At 28.1% G+C, this 27521-nt stretch overlaps 1 protein-coding gene across 1 annotated transcript in view; it reads right to left on the reverse strand.

Moving 5' to 3' along the window:
* Positions 1-27521, reverse strand: part of LOC142333334 (dynein axonemal heavy chain 10-like) — a 363654-nt gene that overhangs the window by 3444 nt on the left and 332689 nt on the right. Inside the window, exons 3-9 of the mRNA XM_075380355.1 lie at positions 20980-21136; positions 19007-19208; positions 16111-16253; positions 14210-14655; positions 13363-13417; positions 7823-8005; positions 2414-2560 (exon numbers count right to left, since the gene is read on the reverse strand). Of these exons, the coding sequence (XP_075236470.1) occupies positions 2414-2560; positions 7823-8005; positions 13363-13417; positions 14210-14655; positions 16111-16253; positions 19007-19208; positions 20980-21136 (1333 nt within the window). The remainder of the gene's footprint in view (positions 1-2413; positions 2561-7822; positions 8006-13362; positions 13418-14209; positions 14656-16110; positions 16254-19006; positions 19209-20979; positions 21137-27521) is intronic.

The raw sequence follows: 27521 nt of genomic DNA on the forward strand, positions 1-27521 counted from the left end.
TTATTCTTGGTCTGCAGCTTGGTTACAAAAAAGTACTGTTGTTTTTTGTGTGAAAGGGATAGCAAGTACAGAAATAACCATTTCATTAGAAAAAAATGGCCTAAACATGAATCACTCATTCCCGAACAGAAAAATTTGAAACATGACCCATTGTGTAATCCTAAAAATGTGTATCAACCTCAGTTACACATGAAATTAGGATTAATGAAGAATTTTGTCAAGGCCATGGAAAATAGTACTGATTTCATCTAGTTAAAATAGAAGTTTCCTAAAATTAAAATTACTAATGCAAAAATTAAAGAAGGAATATTTGTGAGTCCACAAATAAGATCACTAATGCATGATGAAAAGTTTGAGGAACAATTGAATCCACTGGAGAAAGCAGCTTGACAAGCATTCAAAAATGTTACTCAGAGTTTTTTGGGAAATCGAAAGGTGGAAAATTACCTTGATATTGTCAATGATCGTATAACATCTTATAAAAATTTAGGTTGTAACATGTCCTTAAAAGTACATTTCCTGCACTCGCACTGAGATTTCTTCCCGGAAAATCTTTGTGCAGGGAGCGATGAGCATGGGGAACACTTTCATCAGGAGATTTCAGCTATGGAAAACAGGTATCAAGGCAAATGGAATGCTAATATGCTGGCCAATTATTGTTGGACCATCAAGAAGGATGCTCCACAGGCAAAACATAGCAGAAAATCGTCATTTCTTACTTTCTAGATGAGTCAAATGTTTGAATATTGTGTAATTAAGAATGCAGAAAGTATTAATATGTTTGAGATTATAACTGCTTGCCTCTCAAAAAACCTTGCATGATGGGGGAAAACCAATATCATATTTGAATTCAGGAGAAAAAATACTATCAGAATCACATATTTTTCTTCCTGAGACAAAAAAATTCTTTTTTGTTCCCCAGTGTAATTCATCAGTTGCAAACTACATTACTTACTAATAAAATAATACAAGTAATTCAAACAATAACTTAATCCAATTCAGTCTCACAATCTTCTTTCATCAGTAACATGAGTAGAAGCAATTAAAAAGATATAAGTTTCCCTATATAAATATATATATATGCATGCTGATTGGCATATAATTAATTGTAAAGTGATCAGTTATTTTTTACTTCAGAAAAATCAGGTGAATGAGCTTGAATTGTTTTGAAAGTCTACATGACAGAAAATTCTTTGGGCCTTAGTCAAATAATTTTTCTGTTTGTAATTAATATCTTTTGTTTTTTTATTGTTGCATTTTGTACAGAATTTACGTATTAAAGCTGTAAAGTGTAGACAATAAATTTTCTTAGATTAAGGTTAATGATTCTCTCATGTGATATCTAATTATGAATAGCATAATAATAGTGATTACAGGCACAGAGCTGTAGATAAACTATTTTTTTATTCTTGAGAATTGGATAGAAGTAATGGAAAAATCACATGATTTTATGTAAAATTATGATTAATGCAGAACAGTTTAAGGGTCAGGAAAGGATATGGAAAAGTTAAAGCTTCTTTCATTATCTAATATAAATGTATGCACCATGTAAATGCATAGGTGTAAAGATCCCTGTATCACCAATATCTTAATAAAATTACAACCATAATAAAACATATAAAAAAATTTTACAGAAAGATTTATTTGATTAATAAAATTTAATTCTATAAAATAAACTTTTAATTCAAAATTTTTACTAATATTTATTTGAATTAATTATGATGGATGAATAGATTATATGAATTTAATTACTTCTAGTGAACATTAAGAATGGTTGTTAAATGGTGTTGGTTCACAGCAAACAATGTAGTGGAAGTCAAACAGGCATGGATGGATAAATGTTAATTCTTGACCGTGGTTAAATGTGTCTATGAGCAAATCACCTTGAGACACATGTGAAAAGATGTCTTTGTTAAGGCTTCATTGGTACAAAATTGTATAAGCAGTATTATCAACAAAAACTAATGCTTCTAGCACAGGCGTGGACAACAGTTTTCGCCTACGGGCCAAATTGGAAAGAAAACTTTTTTCATGGGCCGAGCAAAATATTACAATTTAAAAATGTTAAATACAAAAACAATTCATTTAAGTAAGCAAAATTTTATTATGGAATTTGTTGTACTTTTATTTGGATTCGTTACACACACATATACATACACACACTCAAAATATAACCTTAACGCATATATAATTATCTAAATTCCATCAATATGAGGCAGGAGTGAAGGAGTGCCAATATAGAGATCATAAATACTGATGACATCTATAAGCTTCTAAAGGTATAATCTTATAAAAAAATCATTAAAAGCCATTATAAATAGGAGTTACTATTTTCAAGAAATCACGACTGAAATAACATTACACAGCTCTGGAATGGATACACAGCTTTGTGTATTGATCTGTTAAAGATTACCTAAAGTTTTAAACGGTGAGTTTCCACTGGAAATATATGAATAACAGGCAGATCTGATATCAGTACCTTAGGCCAGGATCTTTGGAGACAATTATTTTTTATATCCCACTGTGCACCTTCTAAGTAGAACCCATGTAGATAACAACCCTGAATTCAAAAACAAAACATGAACAAACAAAATTTCAATCAGGCAAATTAAAAAATCCCATCAAATAAACTGCAAAGTAAAAGTAAAGCAGTGTTAACGAGATATAATAATATATTTAATTCTATATAAACAATATAATTTAATTTAGTTAAGTTTCTCAGAGCTGTGCTTAAAAATTAATGTACATTATATTCTTTTAGCAATCCCATCCTTGTTTGGTACATTAATATTGTTATATAAGAAAACTTACAAGTATCCTGGTTTATGATATGATGACATCTTAAATAATCATAATTAATATCCATTGCAATTATAACCATAATTTAGAAGTTAATATGTAAATAATGTTGTTCCACAAATACAATTGTTAAAAAATGCCTATTTAAATTAATAAGTTGCATATCTGATTTATAATGAATATTTAATTGTAAAAAAAACTAATTCTAAATAAAAATGTTTTGCACTTCATTTAAACTTGACTAAGTTGATTAATTTTAAATGTTATTAGCAGATAAATTAAAATTTTACAACTAAGGATTACAGAAAGGAAAAACAGTAATGCCACATTTTTTTAAATTTAATATGAATCTTTTCTGAACAAATTTAGTTTATAATAGTTGTTAAGCATGTTACAATTGATGAGACATTAAACCTGAAACTTCCATAAAAACTATTTAGAACTTTCATTTATCTACGTTTTGAACTGGTACAGCCACAAACATGCTGATATATATGTTTATTTTTAATTATTTTATTGAATTAATCTTTTTAAGATTCATATTATTCTTCTGTAATGTTAAATTATATTTTTAATTCTATTAATATAAACCATCTAGTATAGAATATTGAGATTAGAGATACCTTTATTTTCACAGGAAAAAGTACTTTCACAGGATGCTGCATTCTCAGTCATGTTGGATTCATTTAATTAAACTGCTTATTAAATAAAGATATTAAAAAGTAGAAATAAACCATGCACATGCTAACTGGGCCAAAGAGTCATGTTTTCTGACAAATCACATTTTTATGTCCAGGGGCAAAAGGTTCCATAGGATAAAAAAGCATGAGATGAAAATACATCACTGGCTCATATCCAGCAATCAATTAAACATCTCTAGAAAAAATATTTTGGATTGTTTCACATTTGAAGGCCCTTTGGACATTATTTCCAGTAGATGGTATGTTGAAACCCCAACTACCGAAGTACATTGGTATCCATTGTCTACTATTGAAATCCATATATGGCAACTAAACTTTTCTAGGATTTGAACCTGAGAACCTCCAACTTTGAAGATCAGCTGTTAAACAACCAATTTGTGAAGATGAGTTAACCATTAGACAGCCCAGTGGGCTTAACAAACAGATGATGCTATAAAAAATAATAATCATTTATTTTTATAACATGTTTTTCAAAGCGAGTTTAATCAGTAACTTTATTTAAGCTTTGAAATCAATTAAAATGTAATTTATCTTTTATTCAAATTAATAAATTATATATATAACATGTAAAGAATGACCCCCATTTCAAAACCATACACCTGTACAACTATACATCATCAGTGAATGAAATTTGTACCATTCAAAAGTGTGCTTTCTAGAATTACAAATACTGGCTGCCAGATTGCAATACTAATGTTCAAACATACACTAACTTCAGTTGTAAAAAATACGGTGTCTATGCAACAGAATGTATTTTGTGTTCTGCAATTTAGCAAGACAAAGTCTGTAATAACGATTCAGCGTATGTTTTGAGAGCATTTCATTGATCAAACAGCGTTTGATCCATTGTTGGCTGAGAACATTCATCGCTGTTATAAGCAATTCGAGGAATCAGAGTGTTTATGTTAGGGGTAGAGTCCAGGATGACTGTGCACTCAAGGAAAATTTAAAACAAATTTAAGAGGCTTATCAGCTAAGATTTGTTTATTGTGCTAACCAAGACCTTGCATTCCCTCATATTACTGATTGGTGCCTGTTGAGATTGCACTTGCATTTCAGACCATATCAATTACAGCTGGTAAAAAGCTCTTTGTGAACACATAAAATATCTGTGATATGTATTTATTTGATATGGAAGACTGTAGGTTCTTATCGCGGTAGGTTTTTAGTGATGAAACAAAATTTCATTTAAGAAATAGTTTCATGTCACATTGTATCATATAGAGACTTCAAAATGTGCATGAGATTGTGCAGCAGGAACAAGAATCAACAAAAGCTCATGTTTTTATGTGATTTCATTTACAAAAATTTAGGGACCCTTTCTTTTTTGAAAGAAATGCAGTTACAGGGCATTCTTATCTTGAGATTTTGAGATGGTGGCCTGCCCATCTTAATCTCTCTATGTAATACATCGACACAATCAAGTTCATTGGTTTCTATGAACATCACCTCAATTCTGGATGTACAGGAACCCAACACTTGGTACTAAACTTTTGGCCCCTAAGATCCCCAGACATACACCTTGTGACTTTTCTTGCGGGATATGTGATATAAAGTGTTTATATTCCACCATTAGCTGCTTATTTGGATGAATTAAAACCAGGATCACACTTGCAGTGACTTCAGTAACAGACGACTGTTTGCAACAGGTTGCAGAAGAATTCAGCTATAGTTTTGATTTTACTTGTGCAGCAGTTGGAGGGCATCTAGAAAATTTATAACTTGGTAAGTGAAATTTTAAACATTTTTAAATAGTATAAAGTATGTCTTGTAATACATTTTTAAAAATATATCACACATATATCTGTTTGAAATCAGGTCGGTCATAGATGCTGCATAATGTCTTTTGATAAAACTTATTTTTATTTTAAATCCTAAGGATCAAACATAGCAATACCTTTGAGAAAATTATTACCGTTTCAATTAATAATTCCTGTAATGTAATACTGGACTGAGTAAATTATAATCTTCTATACATACAACTGAACATTTAAAAATGCTAAAAATTCAATATTATTAAAAATACAGTGAAATCTTCCAAAATAAAGTCTCAATGAAATCTCACTAGATTTCTTTGGGTTCTGGAAGCAGTGTTAGAGAGCACTGGTTCCAGACAATGTTGGTAATTTGTAGAGATGGTTGCCTTAGAGAACATTGCTGTGTGGCCATAATAATTATTGTTAAAGGTTTACGGAAGTTAATGTTTTTAATAAAAAAAACATAATTGGAAGCAAAGAAAAAATTCCTTTCATTAAAATTGCACAAATTTAGTCAAATAATATTCATATAACTAATAACGCAGATAATTCAGTTGATGACAACAATGGAAAAGTAAAAAGATCATACAAAGATGAAACCTGTTCTCAGAACAAGTATTTAATCTGTAAAACAGAAATAAATGTCGAATATAAAATACTGATGTATATGTTAAATATTGTAAATGAGGGGGTAATTAATTTTGTATTTTAAACAAATGAAGAGCGCAATGAAAAATACTGGAAATACCAAACAGTATTTAACATAAATTTTGTTTACTAACCTCTGAATATAATTACTACTTTAGTATTCGTTCAGTAAATTCTGCCTTCTTGACTTATTCTTTTGTTTAATCACTTCCTTTTCTTAAAACACTTTTTTACCGTGTTTTCATTCTACTTCCATTCTTCCTTTACATATTCCACTTAATCGGTCAAAGTAATTTTCTAATCAAGTCATCTACATTTTGAACCAAATCAATACTGCTACAAAAGTAGTCATTATTCGAAGGCAATAATGAAGGTTAAAGAACTGAATTATTTCAAGAACTAACGGTTATGATTTACTTGTAGTGTTGGCAGGTAAAAAAAATAAATAAAGGTTACTTAACGACAATTTCAGATTGACTGGGCATTGTCCAAAGTTAGCAGCACTTTTTGTCTAGTTTTTATTTTTTTTATTGAATTTTTCAATCCAGTTAATGAAAATGCAATTCTATCATCCAAGCCTTTAGATTTGCATACCATTCTACTTTCAGTTTGGACCACTCTACTTTCAGTTCAAGATCTTGGTCGCAGCAAATTGTTTATTATTAATGAAGGTTCTTTTTCTCCTACAGCACTCACATACAACATCACATTCTTTTAATTTTACTTTTTTAATACCATATTCATTTGTACCTATAAACATCAATGGCTTAGTCAGTAAAGGTGGATAAAAAAGTCCTGTTTTGTCAATGTTGTTAATCCTTGGAATCATAATCTTTTATTAACAAATAAACTGTTGCAATCACTTTGCCACTATGTTTTCACTGACAGATTCACTTTCACCACACAGATTATTTTAAAACAATATTATTTCGGCAGTTTTATTTTTCAACTAACCACTGCTTCCAGTAAATGTCTCAATTTGAAGTTGTGCGTAACTTACTGCTTTTACTTGAAGAAGTTTCCTGCTGATAGGTAATTTTCATGCATGGGCACCTTCAAACAAAGTCAAAGTTAAATCATTCAATTATTTCTACAGTTGAAAAATTTCCTTTCTTATTTTCATTACCATTTCTAAATTAAATTTTTTTAAACTTTCTTTTTCTTTAACATTTTTTGGATTTATGTTTTACCACAAGTGTATTTTTCCACTAATTTTCTTTATGACAGACCACAGTCAGCATCTCAATAACTTTAAACCATGCTTCTAAATTTAATGGTTTTATTTTGTTTTTTTCTGACATTTTACTAAAAATTAAAAAAGAAAACACATGAAAACATCAATCTAAACCAAGATGTACGATTACAGCTCAACTGAATGCAATAGTTACAAAATCATATCTGAAGTCTGTCAAAGTCAGTTTGTTTGCCTATGTAACAATAAAAGTGAGCATTAGAAGTGTACATTCTACAAGTAGGCTATGGGCATCATGGGTGTATGTGACTATAAAAATGAATGAATAAGCAGTAAATTTTTTATACCAATTTAAATCCAATTTCTTGTCTTATTTTTTTTTAAATTAAATTTATTTTTGTAAATGATTGGAAAGTTTTTTTACTAGAATTAAATTTTCTCCTAATCTGTTATGAAATTTGTGATGAAAATTAAGTTTCATACCAAAAAGAAACAATAAATTAATAGTCACTTTCATTGAATATTTTATGGTTTCTGTTGGGTTTGGAGTGGTCGTCTTAGAGAACAATAATAAAATTGTCTGTACTGTAATGTAATTTTCAAGAAATATTGGTCTTTTATAGAAGTGATCATCTTGTAGAGGTGGTTGCTGTGAGATTTCACAATAAGGAACTGTAAAAGTTATTAATTATTCAAGATAGTAAAATACTTAACATAAAACTTACAATTTTTGGCCTTGTAACCACATCTTCTTCATAAGGATAATTAGTAACCACAGTAAACATTGATGAACGGTCAAGAGGCCATCGATTCTCTCTACAAGAAACTTGCATGACAGCAGTAAGAAAAGCTCCAGGCAGATGAAAGCCAGCCAACCATATAGATAGTGGTGGTTTCTCTTGGTAAAACTGTAATTCAAACAATCATTAATAATATAAAATAACTGATGTGGATACCACATGACTTCCTTCCACATCTATTAAATAACATACACACATTTTTTTAAAATGAAAAGTACATAAAATATTATTTCACTAATAACTTCTGATTTTTTCCATTTTTTTTTATTGTTATTATTGAATTATTATTTACTATAAAACTTTTTTTACAATCAGAGGTTAAAAAGTATTAATAAATCAGTATATTTAAATTACAAAAAAAGCTAAACAAAATAAAAGAAAATGAAGTCTGATTCAAACCGATGTGAGAACCCCTTGTAAGATCCAAATATTTCATTAATTAGAATTTTATTTGGCTATAACTCAAAAACCAATGAAAATAAGTACCACCTATGAACATTGTTGAAAAGCTCTCAATAAGGACCTACTGCTCTACTCCAGTTAAGAAAAAGTTCAAAATCCAAATTTTTTGGATTTTAGGCTTTTCTCAATTTGATTAGAATAAAAAGGGGAGGTGCACAACTGGATGTTTCAACAGTCCTAAATCCAAAATTTCAACATTCTACGGCTAATCATTTTTGAGTTATGTGAGATGCATATGTATATACAGACATCATGCCAAAACTAGTAAAAATGGATTCAGAGATGGACTTATTTACACAGAAAATAAACAAGTTAAACATGATTAACTCATTCATTGGATTGTTAACAGTTATGGGTTCAAGATCTTTATTTTCATTATTATCTAAAAGTTTGTATATATAAACTCAGAATGGCATAGCAATCTCATATTGTCATTATAAAAGATTTGTGTTGATTTATTTTTAAAAAAACTGATTACAATATTTTCCTTAATTTGGTTACCTCACGTGAAAGAAGACAAGAAAATATAACAGAACAGAAAGTTTTTCTGAATTATACTTGTTTCAAAAAGAATTTGAACTGTCTCACAAACTTTGAACTAAATTATAATTCAAAATTAAATTCCTGCTAATAATTTACTTAAATAGGAGAATACAAACTCTGTAGAATACCATGAGGTTCAGTAATGATTTTTAAAGTATAATGACTTTTATTCATCAAAATGAAATCTTCAACTCATCAATAATCATCTCATTATAAAATATTATGACTTTTAAATAGCTTATTAAAATTTAGCATAGGAATAACATGGCACAAGAATTTAAAAGAAACTTAAGATTTTTGTTAACTTTACCAATCACCTGCATCATAAGTAATATAGAGCTAGCTACACTTGCAAAAACCTTGTGTTACACAAAATATATATTGTTGGGGCAAGTTACAAAAATAAAATTACAAATACCTCGTTTTTGCCAAAATAATATTGGACTTTATTTTTAACAGAATGAAAAATAAACTTTCAACCTTTTCTTTAAAGCATAACCTTAAAAAATTAAATGAAATTACGAAATAAACTTAACTTAATCCTGTACAGTATTTATACAAGGATATCAGCTGAATCAACATATTTGTTAATAATATCAAATGACAAATACATAAATATACATTTTTCAATTAATTATTTTGAAAATCTTTTGTATTAAATATGAGTCTAAAAACAGTTCAAAGAACTAAATACATTGTTATTAAAATTACAAGATGGAATACAAAAGCAATAAATATTACTAGAACAAATCACAATATTAATTACAAAGAAGTCCAAAACATAACTTCACTTCAGGAGTTATTTTCTTTAGATTAATTTAAGAAAAGTAATATAAATTGTGTTCATGAATAAATAAGAATTAATTTCTGCACTTAACAAATTAAATTAAATTAAATGATAGAGTCACTATTTGAAAACATTTCAATTAAAAACGTAATTTACCCTTAGCAACTGACTTTTAAACAAAGACTTTTAATGAACAACCAGAATATTATTAATAATAGTTATCATTAATAATATATAAAATATGTCACACATGAAACATAATAACACAACCTTTATCTAAGCCACCTTTCATGACTACGCTTGAATGAAGAAATGGTTTTTTAAGCCAATCTTGAATTTCAAAATCATAATGTACAATTAATTGAGTATTTCACTAATTTTACTAATAACACAACTATTATATAAATATAATAAATAATGAATAATTTTAATTTGCCTTAATCACACATATTTTGTAAAAATGAACTCGTGAATTAAAGTACACATATATACATACAGTTTATCCTTGGCGTAATCTAGAGTGGTGTATCAGAAAATACAGAGGTAACACTTTGTTATAACCAGTTTGGAAAGATCCTGCTTCGATGAATTTGGCTGGTTTGTAATAACTGAACCGACGAATATGAATGCACAGAGATGATGATCAGAAACGATGGCCAGAGAGAGACGACGCACAACGAGAGACTGCTGAGAGTAACGAAGAAGTAGAAGTGACCTGACACTAGAGGCGAGCCGGCTTATATAGGGTAAGTGGAGTCGAGTGAACTGTAAAGAGCTGAGTGATGTCGATATAAGCCGAGTCCATCCGAAAGGAGCTGTGTGAACGGTGAGGAGCCGCTAAATTGTCAGGCGCCGAGTGCATCCGAAAGGAGCCGAGTGAATGTAACATCTTTACGTTTAGTTCTTCTTTATTTTATTTTTTTTAAACATTATACACATGAAATAATACAGAATTAAATCTTAATTGAATAATCAATACAAAGGTCATAAATAAAAATCAACTGAGCATATGTATGTTGAATGGAATGCATTAATTTCAGTGTATGAAAAAATTTCTTATTTATAATTAAAATATTCATTACATCGAAATACTGTTAAATTTTAGATGAAAACAAGTCAAATACCAAACCAGTTGAATTAACTTAAAAACTGCTTTACGCAATGGCGTAAACATTATATATATATATATATATAAAAAAATGTATCAACAGAAAATAATACATAATACAAATACACATCAACCACCACTAATAAAACTACCAAAAGTATTAGGAAAGCTTGTGTAATTAACTGTCATGACTTTAGATAATCTGACATGAGTCACATGTCACTCATGAAAACAACACAACTATTTTTCAAGAATAACAAGTATACTATGCTACAGTTACTGTGGAAATAGTTTCCCAGTGGAAAAAACTTCACTCAGTGAAGAGGTCTTCTTCATTGACCCAAATGTTGCACATCAGCTCGAGTGAGGCACTGAAACACAATTTATATTTAGCCCTATACTGCACTTTCAGATAAAGCAGTTATTTTCATAAAACAATAGGCTTATCACAAAATTTATTATAACAATTGCATTTAAATTAAACAATTTTCAAAGATATTTAAATCCTAAAATATAGACTTAATGCATCTGCTTATCTCAATTGTAATATATTTTATAGTAATTTTAATTGCACAGATTGTAAGAAAAGTTAATATTTTATAATTATTACAGAAAATAGGTAGTTTAATGATAATTTTAAATTAAAAAACAAGCTGATCCAAAAGTATAAAAAATTATCATTAAAAAAAATATCTGCTAGATCAATTATTAGCAATTAGAGAAAAAAAAACCAAACAAAAGATAATTTAATTAGCAACTTATAAAACTACTATTCTTTTTTTTACTAATTTAAAAAAAAATAGACCACTACTGGCACCATTTTTGTATAATGGTCTTGTGTCTGGGGATATTCATTGATTTTTTAAAGACTGAGTTAAACCATAAAAAAAGGCTGATAATATTGTTTTTACTGTTCTAAATTACATCAATGAAACAAACTATATCATTAGCAACACCATTTACAACACTGCTGATGAAGAACCAACACAATATAAAATAGTCCTGTAAATATCAGTAAGAACACAATTCCACATGTTAGTTTTCAGCATGTGATGAAAGTAAAATAAAATAAAAGCATACCCACAAAACTTTATTAAAGGAGAAAAATAATGTTAAAAAATTGAAAATGTACATAAAAATACATTAATCATATTTTGATAAGCAATTAAGGTCGAAGTAAAATGCTCTTATAAATTGAAATGATTTATCTATTTCATTCAAATCATCACAAAAGACATACATTAGTTTAAATTTAAAGCACAACGCTAATTCATACATTCAATTTAAATTTAATAAAGGTAAAATAAGATGAATCAATAATTTAAGAGCTGACATTGTTTTTCTAAGTTAATTCTATTGATATTTTTATTAATAGAAGTAACTGATTTTAATATTAACCAAACAGGTTGAGACTAGAAAAATATTTTACCAAACAAGACTTTGTTAAATAAAGGAAATGGCTTAACAAAAAAAGCCTTAAAAAAAAGAAAGGAAAAATAGCTTAACAAAAAAATAACTTGCTAACAAATAAAGTGAACAAATCTTCATCACCCAATACACAATTTGTTATGAAATTTGAACTTTTTTATGATTTACTTTCTTACTTATTCTGAAATTAAATAAAATTTATTGAAATAAAAAAAAAAGTAAATACATAACTCTAAATAAAATACATAAAACTTAAAAATACGGACATTAATACAATGCAAATAGGAAACATTATAAACAAAAATTAAAGAGGCCAATACAATTCTTGGCCAAAAATATTTCCCATATCTATGATAACAGTTAACATAAATAAAATAAAATTTTACATTTTTATAACATTATTTTGAGATAATTTTCTTAAAAGACTAGTTTATTCAAAAACTGGCAAAAGTAAATATCTTGTTTGCTGGTACTGCAGTCATGGTGTAAACTGGTTTTATGTACACAATAAAACCATCCACTCAAATTTCATATTTTTACTCTATTCAAACACTAGTCAGTGGAATAGTTTAAAAACAAATTTGTCAAACTGATGTCTTAACATGAGCATATTCCATATCTTTCATTAAAAAGTTATGGAAAAAGTAATTTTAACAGTATTATATAATTACTATATTTAGAGAAGTTAAATAGTACTATTTGACCTACTGAATTCTACATCTTTTTAAAAACTTTTTTTTCCTTTTCTTCTTACTACTCTTATCCTTATCCTCATTATCATTTTCTTATCCTCAAAATACAGTATCATGCAGCCACCTTCTAGCAGTTGGTAAGCCAGCTGGTTCTTTATTGGGGGGGTCTATATTTCCTATCCAGGAATTGAACAAGAAGCCAAAATAGTGGCCAAGATGCCAACTGGGTAACCTACGTTCCTCTACATCCCAAAATATTTAGCGGTTTAGATCTTCATACCTAATGGGTTAATAATATTCTTAACATTCTCTTCAGAAATGCAAACTGTATTCTCTAAATGTCAGTGTCTGAAAAGATTAAGGATGTTACTTAAGACATATCTAAGCATTAAATAATATCATAACATTATAACCATTAAATTATAATTCTGATGTAATTATTTACCCATATAATCATCTCTGGTTCCGTCAGGTGGTATAACATAATCACAGTAGTATCTCTGTAAAAATGGAATGGTTGAAAGAAATCAAATAAGAAATCACCCATATATTCATTCATATGTTTTTACTATACGTCTATCAAAATCATCTATTACCCGTCCACCATACAAAACCTGAAAAGAAATTCATTATATAAAAAAAAAATATACAGTAAATAAAATCAACCATCGTTACAGTGTCACTTTTTATAGTTCTTCGGATAGTTTCAATCATCCTTAATTATCTTTGATTATCCTTTCTACAATATCATTTCTTCAACATGAAAAGCTTTGTGAAAATTTTTACGATTTCTTCAACTGAATTGTCTTATAAAAAAACAAAGATCTATGAAAAACTTTTAAGGATAATTAGTTATATAGTTTGTACAATTCAGTTGTGCTGAATTTTATTAATTATGTTTTATATAATGAGAAATTACATGTAACTGTTATAAGGATTATAATATACTTCAAAATAAAACATTAAAATTTTATATATGAACAAAACCTGAAAAAGTTACAAAGGTAATCCTACAAAAAAACAATATAATATCCATCTCTACATAGCAACTAATTAATTACTTTGTTTTCAGAACTTTTAAAGTAAATAAGTTAAAATTTGAATACTTAATAAAACTTATTATTCTATATTACTTTTCACAAATATAATAAGATAAATTTAGGAAAACTTATAAAATTTAACAATATATCCTACTCAGAGAGTATTAAATATAAGAAATTATTATATTTGCTATTTTCACATTATCAAGAATATTATAAATAAATACAATAAAAAATATAGGGCTTCATTACAACAAAAAATATAGGAACTCAGTAAACTTAAATAGCGGCACAATGAGTACAAGTATATATTTGGCAATATTTTGGTAAATATTTGGTCTCCAATCTGGAGTGACTAGAAGGGAAAGAGAAATTGTAAAAGAATTCTTAATATTAAGAGATGCTTTTATATTTAAATTTAAAAATAAATAATTAAATTTCAGTTTTGATAATAAATTTAATTTACAAAACATAAGATAATGGCAGAAATAAAAAAAATAAATTTTAAAAGTTATAAGATAAAATAATAAAGTGATCTCTCCAATTAGGTATTTGAGGCTAGCCCATGGTATTCGTTGGTCTGTACTCCTCACAACTCTTTTCAGATATGTTTCAATTATTTGAGTACATACAATAAAGTCCATTTCACCAAAATCGTAGGCAATATTCCATCCAATTTTACCATATTTACGTCGTTCCTAAGGGAAAAAGTGAAAATTAATATTATAACTGTAATCTGAAAACAATTTTATTGCCATGTCATTATTATGATATTATTCATAGAACTTTCATTATTTCAATAACTACAATGTCCCACAAGGAAGCTGATGTGCTTCGGTTTATTAATAAAAATACTAAAAAAGTGAATTTTTAATTTCAATTTTTTTATGATTTATAACATTTATATTGGAAACTATCAAACACAGTTCTATGGGCCCAATAAAAAAATGTTCTCGGATCAAATAACATACAAGTCACTAAATTTTTCTTCATTTATCTCCATTCCAAGTATTATATAGCATAGCATCACTTCACCTTTGGAGCAGTAATCAGAAAAGATTTTCCGCAAACTAAAACTTGAATGTTTAGCATTTTTGCACCTACATTCATTTAAGACACGTTTTTGTTTATTTTGACCTTATAATGCACTCCTGAAGTTTATCCTCTTAAGTCATGAGAAATTCAGTATAACTGTATGAAAAATACAATAGAATATATCATTATTTTAAATTACAACATTCTTATAATATAAGAACTTGTCCTTTTGTAGCCATATTATATGTAGTGAATATCTGTATAAATATATTTCATTAACTATATGGCAATGAAACAAGTTCAAATAGTATGATATATACATAAACGTATGAAGTGTGTTGACTTATATTTCAGTCTGCTCAATAAATGAAGAACCATGCACAGTTACAGTTTTTGCAGATGTAAGTTTGCTGTTAAGAATATGATGAGAAATAAAAGACCAGTGGTCTCATTTCAATAAAATTCATTAATAATTACTGTTAATTTTTGTAAATATATCTTTACATTTATGTTTACTTTATATAGACATATCTTTTTCTAAAGGCTGTGCTTAAGGTAAGCATAAGAATAAAGTTGTAGTTATTATTGGTTTTATTATGAGACTAACTCATAAGAAGCTTATTTGTACTTCTGTTCCTTAAATTAAATTAAGAAAATTTATAAAACATAGAAGCAACAATAACAACGAAAACAATCAATAAATAAATTTATTTATTTATTTCTAGTACTGAAAGTCATTTGATTCAGTATATTGAAAGATATTTCTAGATAGTTTATCTTAATAAAAAATAAAATATTCACACTACCCATCTTGTTATGACCTAGCTGAATAAATTTTGAAATTTGTATTGTACCTACTTTGTCTTTCTACATACTCAAACTTAAGACAACGCAAAAAAAAACAGGTTACTATTGCTTGAAAAACACAAAAAAGTGAATTACATGCTGCTTCAAACTATTCAAAACTATAATAAAAATTTATGTAAAAGCTGTAAAAGATTTAAATAAAACAGATTTTTAAAGCATAAAAAAGGGGAAAACAACTGTTAAAAAAGAAACAATTTTTAAATGTATAAACTATATTTTTAAATTAATAAATTAATCATGAATAACATTACCTGAACAATAGCATGAAAAAATGCTAATACATAAATTATAGTTTTAAATTTTGGATGAGAACAGCTATCCAATAATTCAGGTCTCAATTTAAAGTAAGTATTTCGTAAATTCAATTTGAGACCATTTGGAGGCTCAGTTACAACTATAAGAAAAATTAATACGAAAATGTTAATTCCAATTACAATAATCAAATGCAATAAATCAGTCAAACTATAACTGCTATCTATAAAATATTTTTAACAATTATAAATTTTTACATACACACTGTCTTGTGTTTCTAATAATCTCACACAAAATCTGGCTCTAGTGTACTAATCTAAAACAGGACCCAATTCAGAACTTTGGAAGGTAAATAAATTAAAGGTAAACAAAGATAAATAAAAAGTTAAATAACTAGGAGCTGTTTTTGTGGAAAACTAAAAACAAGGTAAAATCCTAATTTAAAGTTAAAACTTAGTTTAAGCTAAACCTAATTCCTAGCTTTCTATCAAGAATAAGAAATGTAGAAGTACTTCCAGTTATCAGAAGAAGTTCAGGATTAAATATTTATTAAATGTAATATTTCCTACTTTTTGACAGCAATTTTATCATGGACTTATTTATTTTACAATAATTCAGTTTTTAGAAAACCCTTCCAGGTTACACATATATTGTAACTATCAATTAACTTTCTGTTTTTCTAACCATAATTGAGCGGTATAATTAATCTTTTCACCTTCACATAACTGTACAAGGAAGATGGCAGAGACTACTTTATTCAAGTCTCAAGTAACTAAGGTTGCTCATGAATTTCAACTATGCAGTAGTTTACCATTATATTTCTTTTATTTATTTCTTTGTAATTATATTTACTAGTGCATTTAAATTCCTTACCGCTTTCATAAATTAAAATAAACTCATGTCTAAAAGATCATCTGCTAACTAGCAACAAAGTTAGCAGACGGTAACCTGTAATTTTAATTAATGCAGTTTACACAAGCTGTTCAAAGAATTTCCCTTTTGTTGACCATCATTGAATGTTGGCATTTGTTCTATAACCACCGATACTTAAAAACCTTTTTCAGGTTTCAAAAATATATCCCCCCTAACTGAACAAGTAAAATCAAATAATTAAGTTTGTGTAAGAATTTTATGCATCTTGGTATTTCCAGCTATTTGCCTGTAATTGATCGATACCTATAATTTCTTAGCAAGAAATTTAATAGATAGTATCCTAAAATCTTTAATACAATCTGTATATAAATTTCAACCATCCAACTGATCAGTACCAGTTTATTTCTTAACCATTCATATTTTTTTTTTAAATCACTACCAATTTCTTATTCAGTTGATTTTATCTTGAAAATCTAGTAACTCTGGTTGTATATAAATTACATATATACTTCAATATCAATACTTTTTATTGATAAATTAGCCTAACATTATATTTTTGTGACCAATAGCATATTTAAACAAATTTGTTGGTAAATTAGCTGCTAATAAAACAAGTTGAAGATGGTACCCTAAAACAATCCAAAAAAATTACTTTTTACATTCCAAGGAGAAAGAAGAGAAGGAAGTGATAGAGGAGTTCTCCTTCACCAGTTAACATGGAATGAACAACCAGGTGAGTTATTATCACATAAAAGTCATTAACAATAAAATACTGTAAGTCAGATGAACTACATCTAATAAAAATTTTCAGAAAATGAGTAAGAGAATAAATAAATATAGTGATAAAAATAAAATCTTTCAAAGTAAATGATAAAAAATAATATATAATTACACATTACAAAGAAACCACCACAAACAGACATCAGTAGACAGAATGTTGATCAGTATAACTAATGTTTACCTATTTTTAAGTGGTTATACAATTTTTAAATTTATATAACTCCATAGTGTCATAGTTAGCTATCACAAAATGATATAAATTACATAATATTACATCATCATCATCATCATCATAATATCATTACATGATATTACATCACAAATGATGTAATATCCTGAATATTACAAAGTTTTAGCAAAATTTGCCTTAGTAGCATTGTTTAATGCATTCTGTCAATGTACACAAAGTAAAAATGTGAAGAGTATAGAAAAAAAATATTGTAAATGGTGTTATAATACTTACGTATTGTACAAATTACAGACTGGTTTTTTTTATTGGCAGGAAATGAATCATTTTACTAGGGTATAAAAAATCATGCAAGCAAACTAGGGTTACTGCCATGGTAAGCTGAATTTTTCTGTTCAAATTCAAATGAACAAAAAAATAATAATTTAGATCCTTCTTAACAGGTGTCATATAAACTTATGTTTAAATATTAATTTATTTATTCACACATCAATGTTTTCTTCAGTACTTACATGTATATATTTAAGTAAATTACATCTAACTGAAGTTAGAGCATAAAAGACTTTCACCAATTGCAAAACTAAAATAGTACAAAAATTAAAAAAAAAAAAAAAAACAAGATTTTGGGAATTTAATAAGGTTGAGGAGGAGAAAATCTATCCATCATTGGAACAATATCGGGAGATAAGGGTCACGCCAACTGTGACATGACATTGTAAAATAAAGGAAAACCATATATATTAAATATAGAATTATAAGATAAATGGCTAACATCTTTTCCCTTTTCCTTAGAACCACACTAACAAGTTAATTTTTATAAGTAAATATGCTGATAAATAGTTACCGGTAAAACAATATAACTAATTTACAGGGTAAAAACATTACTTATGGCACTATGGTTTCCACTACATCAAACAGCATCCAGAATCATATCATATCAAGAGCCATTTATAGTTAATATGTATTTAAAAAAATTATAGTAGTTTTTCCAAAAAAAAAGGAAAAAAATTGAAAATGAAATACCATATTGATAAGTCAGTTTTAAGTAAACTTACCTTTCGTTGACCTCTGAAGGACACTGATAGGAAATGACGGAGTTGGATCAGTTGTAAGCCATAACCTAAAATCAGGATGTGGTTTTGTATTTTTGTCTAATATCTTTTCTAACGTTCGTATAAAACTGATCGGCAAATGACAGTTTTGTAACATTAACCAATTCCCACGGTTTATTGCATTTACTAAAAGCGAAACTGCCGCCTATAACAAAAGAAAGTAAATTTATACAAATATTTATAAGCAATAATGCTTTTTATAAGTAATAACTGCAATTTATAAGCAATCATATACTTTTAGTAGGATAAATAAGTCATATTGAAGAGAAACTGGAAAAATAAGAATTGGAAAGGAAGCAGTAGGAGAGAAGATAGCTCAAGTATTGAAGGAAAGAAATACATAAAATATTAACAAAAAACCTGACCACAACAAAAAGTACATTAGTTTACAAGAATTTATATCAGGTGCCCCAAAAAAAAGTAAACACTATTTTACAGCTAATAACTATCATCTTGATTTCAGGTGTGATTAAATAATGACTGAATCAAGGCTAAGCTTTGAGGAAAGAAAATTTATCCTTAAGGCTTACTGGTAGATAGAGAACATAGTTGCACTACAGAGAGAGTATAGAAATCAGTTTCAACAAGATGCTCCAATGAGATCCACTGCCTGTAACTGGGATAACTTTGAAACAGAAGGAACTACTAACGATGCTCACAAGAAGCATTCCTTAACTCTGGCTCCTTAATTCAGTGAATGAGGATAATCCTTGTTTGACAGTGGAACACCATGTGAAAATTAAATCAACAGAGACAAGCGAAAAATTAAGTGGAGAGTGAATGTATAAAATTAAATAAAGATTCCAAATTAATTTAAAATTACTTTTGGCGGTATACTTCATTAAATTACATCTCAGAAATTTTACCAAACAGTTTAATTTAGTGCTTGGTAAAGTACAAAATTAGCTTTTCTATCTCTTTAGCTTTTCTTCAACTCACTGTAATCTAGTATTAAAAATAGTAAGCAGGAATCAAACATCTATTCTGTATTATCAAATTCCTTTTAGATCCTGTAGCAATTCTAGTAAACTAAATTCAAAAATAATCATTTTAATGCAATAAGCCTGCATCTTATCAGTATAGAACTCTATCATACCTGAGCTTGAATTAAATTCAAATAAAAAAGATAACAATAAACATACAGAATGCTTTATAATAATATTGTAAAATAGGAATATATGAACATAGTTCATAGTCTCATTTTACACATGAAAACACAACATCATGCACATACTTATTGTTTAACCTACTATTTATTTATCTTAAATATAGTTCTAATTTATTTGAATATGCTTATATGTAAAGCCAAAATTTTGTCTGTTTGTTCTCGCACCATTTGAGAACAGATAAGTTATGAATTTTTCATCGTCAAAGGTGTGTGTACTTCAGTTACCATAATTACTAATAATCTGCCTTTTGTAAATAAGTTTCTTTTTCAGGTTTCTATGCCTGAATACTTTAATTGTTATTTATCAGTATTATTCTCACAACCATGATGATAATGAACACTGCAGGGTCCAGGGGGCAGAGCCCTCTGGGTAGATGGGAATGACTAGCAAAGCAAGCTCTGTGGCAGGCCCTGTGGCCCTGGGAAGCTCCTGGGTCAGCTTTGGGGTTTGTCTGAGCTAATCTGGGCCCTGTAGTCCAGGGGGTAAGGCCCCAATAGGCTAGTAATAATATATTTTAATATAATTCTTCTTCTTCAATCTTTGCTAAGCATGAAGAATTTTATTTCTTAAACAAATTTTTTTTGTTTGAAAAAGATTGTTAAGGAGTTTTAATATCTTTTACAATATTCTAAGTAACATTTATTTCAATAGACAGTATTTGTAACATTTGTTTTCATTTTTGTGAAAACTAATTCATAGTAATATTATTATATAAACATACATCACAGTATCTGTAATATACCTTACCTTATCTTGTCCTTGACCTAAAGAAAGGTACTTAAATTTTGGTCCAGCTCCCCATCGATCAGCTAGTTTCATTAGTTCACTAGTTGGATCTGACCCTGGACTTAAAATGAAAATTACTGGGGTGCCAGGAGAACTTTGATCATATATCATGTCGAAACTGGAAAAATAAATAGCTTATCAGTAAAGAATTTAATAAGAATATTGATGTTCATATAAAATGACAAGATAAAAATATTAAATGAATGGTATAAAATACTTATAAAAATAAAGGTATGTACAATAAAACCATAAAATGATCACTGCATCAGCTGAAAATCTGCTCTCAATGAAAAGATCCAACCAAGTGTACAATATAAATACCTTTGAACACTTTCTGTTTGGATGTATGCCGTGACAAACATCCAACCAAATCTATCATCTCATACTTAGAAGTATGAAATCCAGATTCCTAAGTAATGGAATAGTTTGTACCACACTTCAACCAGCATGTCTAGAGCAATGGAAGCGACGGCTACTTCTACTACTCTTTTGACTAAATTTAATTTCATCTTTGGCACTTCTAGTGACAGAAACCAATTTCCTAAATCTAGCCAAAGTAACATTAAAAATCTTATTGTGAAAGTTTACAATCGTGATATACAAAATAATATCCCATCCTTCAAATTTTATGATAGGAATATTTCTTTAGTTTAAGGTTCTTTTTTTTCTCTACTCGAGTGGTATGCATTAGATAATGGCAGGCAATCTGATTTGCAAGTTTCAATGGTTTAATGATTTTAAACTAAATTTTTTTTGATGATTAAAATATAATTATAAATTTTTCCCTCTACTTATTCCTTAATTAACTGAAGACTTAACAACTGAAACAGTTTTCAGTTTTAAATTCTATGAAATATTTTTAATCCTTTCTGAGATTATAATGATAATTTCAATTCATTTTTAACTGTTTAGCATCCAGCTCTTTGCGTGTAATATGTGTAATGCTTCAATTCGACATGATATTAAGTGAATTAATTTGTTAAAAAATGAGTGGAAACAATATATTAAATGTGTTATGTTAGTTATACTGTTTTCATTAAGTTGAGAATATATGTTTCGTGAATTTATCTGAACGCTTTGGGTTTGCTAACATTTCACTTGAATTATTAGCTGAACCAGCTTTATAAAACATTATCCCCACAAACAATCAACAAAATAAATTTAATAAAACAAAGTTTGAAATGAAACAAAACCATTGTAAATTAATCGAATAAGTACAATAATAAGAAGCACAACGCATAATACATTAATGTTAACCACTGAAAAAAAACCATAGTTGGGTTAGATTTACAAAAATATTTCCAAGTAAAATTATTTTCATCAGCCTACTATTATTTTTTTAACAATACGAGGCTTTCAAAAATCATCTTTGGTCAATAGTTCTGAACTCACTAACTTGAAAATTTGATGACCGACAGTCGTTTACAAAATGTTTTAAGGTGAAAAATTAACTAATCAAAGTCTAATGATACAAAACACATCAACTTACTCTTTGCGAAAATTTGTTAAAACTAACTTTATAACAACTTAACAAAGTACCCTCTGACAACTGCCTAAAGTCACAACAGATACCAGCAACGCACGGGAAGAAACGACACAATGCTTTCTTATCCATTATCAACATTATTTCTATAAATGTTTCATAACAAAATGGTATAAATCTCTGAAAAATGTTTTCTTAATATTCAAAAAAATATTTAAAATTTCAAACCTTCAAAGAAAAAAATACATTTTTCAGGAAAAAAACAAGGAAATACTAGTTGAGGTTATATTAATATATAGACTTACTATCCTAAAATAAATATAACTGTAATAAGAACTAATCTGAAATTAAATATCTCAACAAAAAAATTGTCTTCGATAGTATTACAGCTTTGTCATGTTGGTAATGATAACAAATAAATATCAGCTGATATCCAATGTAATTAGTACACCTTGGGACTAAGCCGTTCATTTTCTTTGTTCTTGAATAGTAAAATTCGTAAGAATTTTGGCATTATATTATTAATCGAGAAGTCATTATTACTTTTTTTTAATTATGACGAAACGAAAAATTTGATTAAGATTATATTTTTAACATCTTTTAATTCAACGTTCCGTTCCATCATGACTACCATTTCATAATGTTATAATTATGAAATTATGAAGTTATATTTTTCTTTGAAGTCACTTTTCCTTAAAAACATCAAGGGCCCTTTTTTTAAGAAATGGCTTAGAAAAGGAACTTTCTGTCTTACATATTACACCTACAATTTATATCATGAATATTTAAAAAAAATTTCTTTTGTAATAATTCAACCATGTTTTACCAGTCATAAAATATTCTGCTACTTTCCAAACACTACTTTTTTTTTCAATTACTAATTTTTCATTGCAATTTAAAAATGTTCACTTACTTTTTTCAGAGCAAAAAGTATTTCTACTACAACGAAACTGAAATTCTTCTCAGATGCCACTTTGAGTCAGAAAAAGAATTCAACTGTTACAGATTTTTTACTTGATTATATCAACAAAGTGTAGCTTTTAATTAAATTTAATAAATTTTCCCTTTATGTGGATAAAGTTTTATACTACCTATGTATTTGGCAGAATAGAAAGATTTTACGTCACATAAGAGAATATTCTAACACCAAATTATGACAACATTCTTAAAGAACATGGAACATTTAAATTATTAGGAAAATACTGGAGGAGTTTTAAGTTAAAAAAAAAGAATGTAGTCTATGCTGACGATGAAGCTCCCAAATTTTTAATGTGGAAGCAGCAAGTTTCATTAATAAAAAAAGGAATAAAAATTTTTTTGACATGAATTCTTACCAGCTGACTTAAATAAGTAAGAAATAAAAAAAGACTTGTGTGAAATTGAAAGAACTGCTACAGACTGGTGAACTACATATAATAATATCAGTACAAAGAGTAAAAAGGATGACGAAGAATTTCTAAATTTTGTATCAAGTTGAAAGGCACAATTTTTCTACACGAAGCCTTATAGTAACATCATAGTAATGACAAGGAGTTACTCCTTGTCATATGATGACTCACCATCCAGCAAGACTACGAAGATAATTTTTTTTTACGTAAAAAGACAAACTTAGGACCACACAAGCATCACTTATATACATATCTCATTTTTTTGGCTTGGATTTGTTTTTGCTCATCTGTCCATTTTCTTCCTGTTTTTCTTTCTTCTGCCACAAGAACTTTTATACTGTAAATTATTCTTCAGATATTATCTCAATCACAACAGTCCTCTTCTTTCAAGCCTATCCTTTGAAAGTCACCTTCAATCTGTTTCAGGTAATTTGATTTGTAATTTACGTTCCATAGCTCATTACTTATTTAATCTATTTGGATTGATCCCAATTGTATGCTCCAAGAAATTTAACCTTCTTTTCTTCATCCCTGTTTCTTGATATCAGTAATATTCTTGTTAGATTTCAGTCTGTACCTTTTTTCAGTTCTTATGGACCATCGATTTTCCTCAGTAATCCTCTTTTGATCTTGAACAATTATTCAAGGTCAGTTAGGTGCAATGTTTCAGTGCCATATACGATTACTGGTATTGGTACAGTTGCATACATCTTAATTTTGTGATCTTAGAGAGATTTTTCTTATTTTAGATTTTTTTTGGTGATAAATCTAGACTTCTTCAGTTTTAATATTCTATTTTCAATTGATGATTTATCTATTCTGCTTATAATCTCTCCTGGTTACTAAAATTAGTTTGTGACATTTATCATTCTGTATTTAATCTCTATTGTCGTTATTGTTAATGAGTTGATGTTCAACTTGATTTTCAACTTGGAAAAGTATACCTGTAGGCCTGTTTTTTTGGGTTATCTTTATTAACTGTATGTTTCTTTGTTTCAAGTAAAACAGCCGGGTTATCAAAAGGACTAGGCATCTTATTTTGACATTTCAGTTTTTGGATTCGATTCCTGAACCCATATCATTCATCTACCAAAACCAAATTAAAGAGGATCAATGACAGTGCATCATATTGTTTCAACTTTGTTGTGGCTAGAAAAGATTTGCTTATTTTTTCCATAAATTTAAATTTAGACTATGATTGTGAGTTTAATGTGATTTAAAGTTTTCCAGTCAATCCTGTATTCTCTCAAAAGTTTGAAAAGGAGTCGTCACTCTGTTTTCTGAAACTTGATAAAAGATAGGTTTGTTCCTGGATATATAGTATTTTAGATCAGCATTCAAGTCCTAGTAAAGTCAGTTATTTTTATATGGATTTGAATACTAGATTGTGGATACAGGTGTTCTTTGAAGGTTGGGTTTCAATTAACCACACATCTCAGGAATGGTCGAACTGAGACAGTAAAAAACTACACTCATATATATTATCCTGATTCATCTTCTGAAGTTATACTTGAACAGTAATTCCCGGAGGCTAAACAGGAAAAAAAGAAGTATTTTACATCAACTAGAAACTTTGTATCTGTTCCAGAAATGATTGTCCCTTTCAAAAACGTCCTTGATACTTCCTATTTTGTGATCTATTTGGGGTTCTAACCTATTCAATAGCATTTTTAAACCGCAAAATAGAGTAATTCATATTTATGTGTTTGTCATTAATTTTCATTTAGAACATGTTTTTTTTCTTTTTAAGAAGAAGACAAGTTATTATTAAATGGCTTTTATTTGTTACCAACTGTCAGAGTTGTTCTAGAAGATTTTCAAGTACATTAATATATAATTTATATAGACTGTAGAAGTGCGAATATATATATGCACAAACACACACAGAAAAACACCGATTACCTGGGTTGACTTTTTGCAAGAGTAAATTCGGAAAATCAGAAATAAAGATAATTATAAAATTAAAAAAGGTTTATCATAGAAATTAATTAAAAGGTCATATCATTATAGTGTTAAATGAGTATTTAATAAAAAAATAAATATTTTCATAAAATCAAAAACATTCTCAGAACATTACATACAATGTAATATGATGTACAAACAAAAATTTATGTTCCCATGACTTTATGAATACACATCACATTATGTATTAACAACAATGGCTACTTCATAATCTAATGCAGAACTCTTTTTTTTGGGGGGGGGGGGCGAAAAACGCTATTCCGTTATCATCACCTGAGTCAAAATAATAACACGAGGCTCCTTCTTGGACATTAAAATATTAGTGAAATAGCATTAAAACTAAGATTTATTTGTAAAACTAAAATACAATTCATTGTAAGAAACTGGACTTCAGGTTGTCACATCATGACAATGCTTCTCTCCATTCCTAGTGTCCAATTCATGATTTCTTTGCCAAGCAAAAATTTCTTTCGGTTTTGTGGGCTCCTTACTTTTCAAATATGATTTCTGATTCTTCCCCAAGGTAAAGAACCCTATGAAAGTGTTCCAATTTGAGGGCTGAGAGGACAAAAGTAAACGTGACAGCACAATTAACAACGTTACCAAAGGAGAACTTCCAGCAATGGAAGACTGGGTTAAGGAAATTATTTTTTCCTTGGCCTACAGCTAGTTTTTGAACAGAATTTGTATGTATTAGAGTAGAAATAAATTTAATAAATAACTCGTAGAAACAAGATGAATGACTTATATATAAATAAAACACTAATTTCATACGAAAATTTATTTAAAATAAAAAAATATAACTAATTTTAAATCATACATCATATCTTAATCTTGGGTGAATTATATGTATACAATCTTATGAAAACAATTTTACACAATTCGTTTCTTCATTATGAAAATCAATATGTTTTAAAAATCTATCTTTTCTATTAAAAGACTTATCACAAAAATCACATGTAAATCTTTTCTGACCAGTATGAACAGAAAGATGTATTTTTAATCGATAATTTTCAAAAAATGACATTTGACAAAAATTACATGAGAATTTTTTCTCACCAGTGTGAATAGAGAGGTGTCTTTTCAAAGTATCACAGCGACTAAAAGGTTTCAGGCAAATACTACATGAAAAACTTTTCTCATTGTCATGAGTAGATTAATGTACACCTCTGACCAAAAGATTTCAGGCAAATATTACACGAGTACTTTTTCTCACGAGTATGAGTGGAAAGATGTATCTTTAATAATCCATTCTGAATAAAAGATTTAAAGCAAATATTACATGAATGTTTTTTATCACTATTATGAATTGCAAGGTGTTTCTTTAAAGTACTACTCCTATTAAAAGACTATAACAAATATTACATGTAACTTTTTTCTTCCCTGTATGAATTAGAAGGTGTCTCTGCAAATTACGATTATTATTAAAAGATTTTCCACAAGTGTTACATTTAAATCTTTTTTCAGCGATATGAGAAGAAAAATGTCTGTTAAAATCACCTCTCCGATAAAATGATTTTTGACATATTGTACAATGGTAACTTTTTTTTTCGATATGAATATTATTATGATACTTAAGATTATATTTTGACTTGGAATGTTTTTTCACAATGATTACAAGTATATCTCTTAGCGTCATTAATATTTTGTTTATTACACTCCACTAATCT

This window comes from Lycorma delicatula, chromosome 12, assembly GCF_047948215.1.
Source record: "Lycorma delicatula isolate Av1 chromosome 12, ASM4794821v1, whole genome shotgun sequence".
NCBI classification, from domain to species: Eukaryota; Metazoa; Arthropoda; class Insecta; order Hemiptera; family Fulgoridae; genus Lycorma; species Lycorma delicatula.